We start from the raw sequence: 7,562 nt of genomic DNA on the forward strand, positions 1-7,562 counted from the left end.
ACAGGATTGCAGGTTTGTAGCCAGCAGCAGCTACTTAGTGAGGACCTCTGCAACTTAGTGAGACTCTGTTTCAAAATAAAGAATAAAAAATGACACTAAGAGTGCAGCTAGAAGGTCCATCCCCAGTACTGGGGGGGGGGTGTCCCTTTTTCCCTCTTTCATGTATTCTGTTGCTCCACATTTTAGAGAGGCATGTAAAGACAAGGTGAGACTAAAGAAGCAGATGCAAGATATAATTAGTAAGCAGTATTATGCTCCTTGTATCTTGCAAAGAAGTGCCAATGAAAGAAACTTTGAATGTTCATGACATTAAAATAAAATAAAAAGAAGAGGAAGGCACTGATAAAACTGCTACTTTTTACTAGAGTATAATCTGATAAAGCTCTGGAAAGCATTTGGAATCAAGTTATCCTCTGAACTTATTAAATCTTTCAAAGGATAAAAATATGTGAGGAGAAACACTGCAACAGTTATAGTAGTGGACTGGGTTGTGTAAACCATGAATATGAGGCTGTTTAGTGGTGGGTAGAGAAAGGGCTCATTGAGAGGGAGGCAAAGATGTCGCCTCAGGCCCTTGCCTTGGGGAGTAAGTATGTGATCTAGAACTCAAAATGGAATTCAGGTCTGGTTCTCAATTCATTTCCATTATTGGCCACCTATGTTCTATAGAAGAAAAGGGGACTTGACTTCAAGCTCTCAGGTACCCTTCTGATATAAAACTGATTCTTTAAAAAAAAACCCAAATGAGCCGGGTGTGGTGGCGCACGCCTGTAATCCCAGCACTTGGGAGGCTGAGACAGGAGGATCGCACAGGTTCGAAGCCAGCCTCAGCTACTGAGTGAGGCTCTCAGCAACTTAGTGAGACCCTGTTTCCAAATTTTAAAAATATATAAAAATAGGTCTGGGAGTATAGCCCAGAGGTAGAAAGTCCCTGGGTTCCACCCCCAGTACTACCAAAAAAACAAACAAACAAAAAAAACCCCAAAACCCCAAATGAGGCCGAGTGTGGTGGCGCACGGTTGTAATCCCCGTGCTTGGGAGGCAGAGATAGGAGAAGTGCGCAGGTTCGAAGCCAGCCACACTGGCTCAAGAGACCCTGTTTCCCAATAAAAATATAAAAATAGGTCTGGGAGCGTAGCCCAGAGGTAGAAGGGTTTCCAGGAACCCAGTACCACAAAACAAACAAACAAAATGTAATCATATTATTTCTAAATATTCCAAAGCCTTCCCCCAACTGTTTTTAGGTCAAAGGCAAATTACTCATTGAGGCCCTTCATGATATGGTCTATGTCTACCTCATGGCCTCATCTCCTCTCTAGAAATAGGTCACATTTCTTACTACCCAGGAAGACCTCTGGCAGCAGTATTTAACCTCTCTGAGTCCCAGGTTCCTCATTAACAAAGGGGTAACATCTCCATAAAGTAATTGTTATTATAAGAAATAATGGGTATAAAAGTACAAGGCACAATGCCTGGCATGTAGGAAACACTATACTGTGATCTGATCTTAGGATGTTAGCATAAGTTTTTTACTTAAGCCCTCCCTAGTTTCTCTACTCTAACTGTAAATGCAAGGAAACTACAGGCTGCAGCCCAATGCCTGCTCTCCAAAAGTCAAATTTTGGCGATTTTGCTCCAATGGTAAACTATGCAAAAAAGGTAGGAAAGAACGCCACAAAGTGTCTTACCCTTCATTTAATCTGAAGAATATTACAGGTTCTCTGTCTTCAGATATAAACTATTTACAACGTTACCGAACAAGCTGCGAATTCAACAATTTAAAAACTAAGTCTACACGAAGTTAATTTCTAGCAACAGTCTTCCCGCTCTGTTATTATTATTATTTTTTTTTTTTAGAAAAAGTCACCCCTGCCCTCATTTCAGTAGACGTGCACCATGCCATAGAGGAAAGTCCAGAACAGGACGTAGGTGAAGAGGCCTCCGATTAGGCCTCCTGTAAAAAGAGGTCTTCGTGACTTAAAATATTTGTTCCACCTCCTTCCCGCCTTGAGAATCAGGAGCAGGGAGAGCAGGATGGAGGCGAGCAGGTAGAAGATGAAGCCGTAGAGGCCGGTGAGGCCGAGGATGCCGGCGGTGGCCCCCGACAGCGCCGACACGGAGGTCCGGCAGTAATCCAGCACAGCCGCGTTTCCCCGCACAGCCGCCTCGCTGATGAACGGCGGCCCTTCCCGCTTGGCCACCACCGCGGCCATCGCACCCTCCCGGGCTCAGCTTCTGCCTTATCGTGGAAGACGGGGAGCTGCGGGGGGGAAAGCAAGTTAAAAGCGGTGCCTGGAGCTCGGCGGGTTGAGTTCACGCCGCCCCCTCCCCCGGGCTTCCGACACCCGCATCTCTCCAGTCTCGGGCCTTCGACAGACGCCAAGAAGACTGAGGGCCTGAGGGCGGCGGCGCTTCTGCATTCCCCGACCAGGCTTTCCCAAGTTACCTGGAACTCGGAGGACAGTCGCCCGGGGTCCCCTCAGACAGGCCAGGGTAGAGGTTCCCGCGGCGCCATCTTGTGCTGGAGGCTGCTGGGAGGACTCGTGCGGCGCATGCGCGCAGGCTCCGCCCCGCCCCCGCGCCTGCGCCTCGGGCATGCCCCGCCCTCCTCCCCGCGTCTTACGTACACCCCCGGACTTCCGAAAGCCGAACTACGCTCCGGCCGGTGATTGGCTGGGGATTTGTTAAGTATTCATGAGGGGGCGGGCCGAGCCGGGCTGCCTTTGTTAACCGGAGAGGGCGCGGCCGCCCGCATTCTCACGGCGGCTTCACCGATCTGTACTTGGTTGCCAGATTGGGGTCGAGATGTCCTACATCCCTGGCCAGCCGGTCACCGCTGTGGTGGTGAGTGCTCTCTCGCGGGCTTCTTGTCCTGCCCTCATTTCGCAGAGCAGTAAGTTGACGTTCAAACAGGTTGACAGAAGAGTGGAACCCTGTGCTTCTGCAAACCGGCGGCCAGCCCTCCGGTGGCCACTCTGCAGGAGCGGTGCAGCCGCCTCCCACAGCCAGGAATCACACGGCTGGGACCCAGTAGGCTCCCCGGATCCTAGGCAGAGGCCAGACCCGCGCGCTGCGGCCGCCGGGTGGACTGTTTTCAGCCGGTCGGGGCGAGGAGGACAAAGGAGAAAGGCCCTGGTTGGAGGAGTCTGGGAAAGCGCCCCCGTCCCGGGCCTCCGAGTCCCCAGCTGGGCGGCAGCGGAGGGCGGGCGCCGCGTCTGACGTCCACGAGTCGCCGCCTTTGGAATGAGGAAGAGCTTCCTCTGTTCCAGCTGGTGCAGCCGCCGCCGCCGCCCAGTGGAGGGAGATGTGAGGTGGGGCGGGTGGGAACCTGTCATAGGAACCCCTTCTCGGTTCTCTTGCAGCCTCGCTCCTGGGACCTACCCGCCAGCCGGTCCTGAACGAAAACTCTCTCAAATGGCTTGAACCTTCTCTGAACTTTCCCTGGATCCCCATCCTGCCCCAGGAGACTCTGGGCTCAGCTCAGGTCTCTGGCGGCTCCCTTGGTTCGTCTTGGGTGCTGGGTGCTATAAGAATAGGCAAAGAGCCGAGTGTGGTGGCGCAAGCTTGTAATCCCAGCATTCGGGAGGCTGAGAGAGGAGGATCAAGGTTTGCGAACAGCTTCAGCTATTTATTGAAGCCCGCTGCAACTTAGTGAGACCCTGTTTCAAAATAAAGAATAAAAAATAGGGGAGGGGGTGTAGCTCAGAGGTAGAATGCCCCTGGGTTCCATCCCCAGACACACACACACACACACACACACACACACACACACACACACACACAGAGAATAGGCAAAGAGAGAGAGGGAGGGAGGCTGGAATGTTAGAATGCAGTGTCGCACCTGGATGGAGCTTGGTGCCAACCCCGTGGTAGAAGTGGGGAAATTGAATCCCAGAGAGAAGTCTGATCATACCCAGTCATGAAGGGACCTTAGAAGGGACCCAGATCTGTCCAGCTCCCCAGATGTTTAGAAAATGGGAAGATATGCCTACCCAGCAGGCAGAGGGTTAAGTAAAAGTCCCAGCCCTTGGGCCATAGAAACTGGATGGAGGTGGTATCTCAGATGGGTGTGTTGGAGAACTTCTGCTGTCAGGAGGGTGGGGCAAAGAAACCACTGATAAAGGTGAAAGGTGGCACCAGAGAGTGAGTTTGGAGTACCTGCTCATGCTGGGACTAGGAGGACATATTACAGGACCAACTGCTAGGCATCCTAAGTTTCACCCTTCCTGCACAACCTGGTTTTCTCAGATTCCCAGCAGCCCCATGTGAGGAGCCAGAGAGAGCCACCTCGCTGCCTTACTTCTCCCAGAAAATCAGTCACAGTGCCCTATCTCTTTTCTGACATTGGGGCTGGGTGTGGAGGTATGTGTTGGAGCAGCTCCAGAGGAACTCACAATTTTGGGCATGAGGATCTTAGGGATCATGTTCCCTGTCCCTTTTTTTTTTTTTTTTTTTTTTGGTGGGTCTGGGATGGAACCCAGGGGCATTCTACCTCTGAGCTACACCCCCTGCCCTATTTTTTATTCTTTATTTTGAAACATGGTCTCACTAAGTTGCAGAGGGCCTCACTAAGTAGCGAGGCTGTTTGTGAACCACGATCCTCTGGTCTCAGCCTCCCTAATGCTGGGATTACAAGTGTGTGCTACCACGCCTTGCTTCTGTTCCTCCTTTTTAATGTCATGGATGGTTCCAGGTTTTCATCAACGCTTCCTCTTCCAGGACCACAACCCTCCAATGCTTCTAATACCAGGGACATCCCTGAAAATGGTGGGGTCTAGCCTCTACCCCTCCTCTGGGATGGAGGAGGGATTTGGAAAGCTTCTTCCCTAGTCCTGCCCTCTTCTATGTAGTTTATTTTTATTTATTTATTTTTTTGGTGGTACTGGGGGTGGAACCCAGAGGCTTCCTACCTCTGGGCTATACTCCCAGCCCTATTTTGTATTTTATTTGGAAACAGGGTCTCACTAGGTTGCTGAGGTTGGCTTTGAACCTGTGTGATCCTCCTGTCTCAACCTCCCAACCGCGGGGATTACAAGCATGCGTCACCATGCCTGGCTCTCTGTGTAGTTTAAATGTGTTGGTGTTAGAACCATTTTGGACCCTCCTCTGAATTTCGGCTCCACAGATCTGCCTCTGCACACCTGTGAAGATGGCTTCTGGCACTCCCGTTCCATTTGCTCCTCCTCTTAGATCCCCATTTGAATGATGGTTGTGTTCAGCCATGTCAGGTGACTGACTTCTCCCCTGTGAGCAGTCTCTGCATTTATGGATCTCAATTTCCAAGTAGCTCATCCATCTCTCTCTGTGAGTCATCTATTCCCCTATTTATGACCTGAGTGGCCATTCTATAGCATTCAGTGTGACCATGACTTGCCCTACTCCCCAAATCCTTTGAGTTCCAGTGGGTTTGGGATCAGGGTCAGGTGGCCACACTACTGCTCATCACCCCCTAGGCCTGGTGCAGATGATCCCTCCTTTGTGAAGCTTTTCCAGGTCCAGATCAAGTCTCCTTTGGGTTTTTTTTTCTTCATGTTAAACCTGTTAGCTTTGGGGGTGATCTAGTTTGGCTCCAGATTCTGATGACTGGAGGGTACTTGCTGAGGGCTATGAAATTAGCCTGGCAAAGTGGACTTCAGCCCTGGAGCATGGTTGGAAAGCCCTAGTGCACTGTATCTTGCACCTCACAAGAGCAAGGCCTGGCGCCTTGGGGGACTGTCTTCTGCCATCGAAGACCAGTCTTAGGGGCCTGCATTCCACAGCCTGATCTGGCTGCAGTCCTTCCCTTCCTCTGTTTTGTGCAAGTCTGATGACATTCTTCCTGTCATTCCCTTGACAGTCTGAGCTGCTTTAGCAAGGTGCCTGCATCTTTTCAGGGCCTGACCCCTCTTGCCCTGGGTGGTTCATCCTAGGGAAAATGGGCCTTTCTTCCACGGTAGCCATAGCACCCTGGCTTTTGAGCTGGGGGCTCAGAGTACTTGTTAACCAAGGCCAGGGAAGGGTGTGGGGGGCATGAGGGCCAAGGACAGTGTGACTGGGTCCATGTGGCGAAGTCCTAAGTCCCAACCCCACAGCTTCCAAGGCTGGTCCCCATCTCTTCACGTAGCTCTGAGCTGGCCCAGCAGCCTAAGACCACTGCTCTGTATTTATTCTCTACCCACCCACCTATTCCTAGCTTGTTTTCTTTCTTTTTTTTCTTTGTCAGCAAAGAGTTGAAATTCACAAGCTTCGGCAAGGCGAGAACTTAATCCTGGGCTTTAGCATTGGAGGTGGGATTGACCAGGATCCCTCCCAGAACCCTTTCTCAGAAGATAAGACAGACAAGGTGAGGGGGACATGGGTCTTGGGCCTCTATGGGTCAGAGAGGCCTGTGATGGTGGGTGTCTGCTTCCTGAGCCTGCATGGGATGAGCAAAACTCTTTCTCAGTTTTCCTGGGCAGGTCCAAGAAATGATATGGTGGGAATAAGTAGAGGTTGGGGTGGGGAGCAGATCTCCTGTCCCTCGGAAGGTCTGCTCAGCCTAGGAGCTGGAGACAGACATCAGAGGGCTGGAGTATAGCCCTGTACTTCTCTGTATGGGCTGTACTTCCCTGGTGCTGTCTTAGCCCAGCCTGCACTGGTGGAATGTGCTGGGAGAAGGCAGAACATAGGGATGGAGGGATGGCTGGGAATAATGCTGTGCTGGGCTCTGCTCTGTGGATGCGTGGCAAGTCCATTGACCACAGGGCTTGACCCGGGCTGCCTCTTTCCAGGGCATTTATGTCACACGGGTGTCCGAAGGAGGCCCTGCTGAAATTGCTGGGCTGCAGATTGGAGACAAGATCATGCAGGTAACAGGTATCCCAAGGGAGGGCAGAAGCAGGTTTGGGCCAAGGGTTTGGGGAGTCCTTTTCACTGGAAGGGACTCTCCAGAGCTGTTTTGGAGCCATGCTCTTGCTGCCCTCAGAGGATGCTGGCTCTCTGGCGCTTGGCATCTCCGGGTTTGGGGATATCAGCTTGGGGGGGGGGCGGTGGCTGCCTAGGGGCCTAGGGGGCCTGGGTATCTCGAAGCCTTCAGGATGAACTGAGGCAGGTCATCTTCTTCCCGGGTCAGGTGAATGGATGGGACATGACCATGGTCACCCATGACCAGGCCCGGAAGCGGCTCACCAAGCGCTCGGAGGAGGTGGTGCGCCTGCTGGTGACACGGCAGTCGCTGCAGAAGGCCGTGCAGCAGTCCATGCTGTCCTAGCGGCCCATCTAGGTCCTCGACGTGTGCCTGCCTACTTGTACAGTGACACCACCACTTCCCTGCTCTGTCTGCTCCTATCCTGACTTCTGCTGTGTGCTGGGCCTCAGCGTGGAAGGTCGGCAGCTGATCCAGAGGCCTGAGCCAGCTGTCCTTCCCTGCCCATCTCCAGCTGGAGGCTCTGGTACCAGTTCTTTCCTTTGGATACTGAGGACTGGGAACAAGGGCCTGGAGCTGAGTGGCCGTCACAGGCTGTGGCCACAGGCTTTGCCCACTGACCCTGCTGCCTGGACTAAGCAGTGCTCAGGCAAGCAGGGGTTCACTTTCTGACAGCTGC

At 52.4% G+C, this 7,562-nt stretch overlaps 2 protein-coding genes across 3 annotated transcripts; one reads left to right on the top strand and one right to left on the bottom strand.

The window, feature by feature from the left end:
* Positions 1-1,880: 1,880 nt before the first annotated feature.
* EMC6 (ER membrane protein complex subunit 6) lies at positions 1,881-2,511 on the bottom strand (the record flags this gene model as incomplete). Its single annotated transcript, XM_080712373.1, has 2 exons — positions 2,447-2,511; positions 1,881-2,260 (listed from the first exon to the last, which is right to left on the bottom strand). The coding sequence occupies exon 2, from the start codon at positions 2,211-2,213 to the stop codon at positions 1,881-1,883; it is 333 nt and encodes a 110-aa protein (XP_080568499.1). The 5' UTR covers positions 2,214-2,260; positions 2,447-2,511.
* Positions 2,512-2,805: 294 nt separating this feature from the next.
* Positions 2,806-7,228, top strand: TAX1BP3 (Tax1 binding protein 3; the record flags this gene model as incomplete). Of its 2 annotated transcripts, XM_080712483.1 has the most annotated exons (4): positions 2,806-2,844; positions 6,203-6,322; positions 6,750-6,827; positions 7,091-7,228. In XM_080712483.1, 4 exons carry the CDS (start codon positions 2,806-2,808, stop codon positions 7,226-7,228), a joined length of 375 nt encoding a protein of 124 aa, XP_080568609.1. The 2 variants fall into 2 exon arrangements, with proteins under 2 accessions (XP_080568609.1, XP_080568610.1); XM_080712484.1 differs by lacking the exon at positions 6,750-6,827.
* Between the last annotated feature and the right edge of the window lie 334 nt (positions 7,229-7,562).

The sequence above is a fragment of the Muscardinus avellanarius genome (genome assembly GCF_963383645.1).
Source record: "Muscardinus avellanarius genome assembly, chromosome: 16".
NCBI classification, from domain to species: Eukaryota; Metazoa; Chordata; class Mammalia; order Rodentia; family Gliridae; genus Muscardinus; species Muscardinus avellanarius.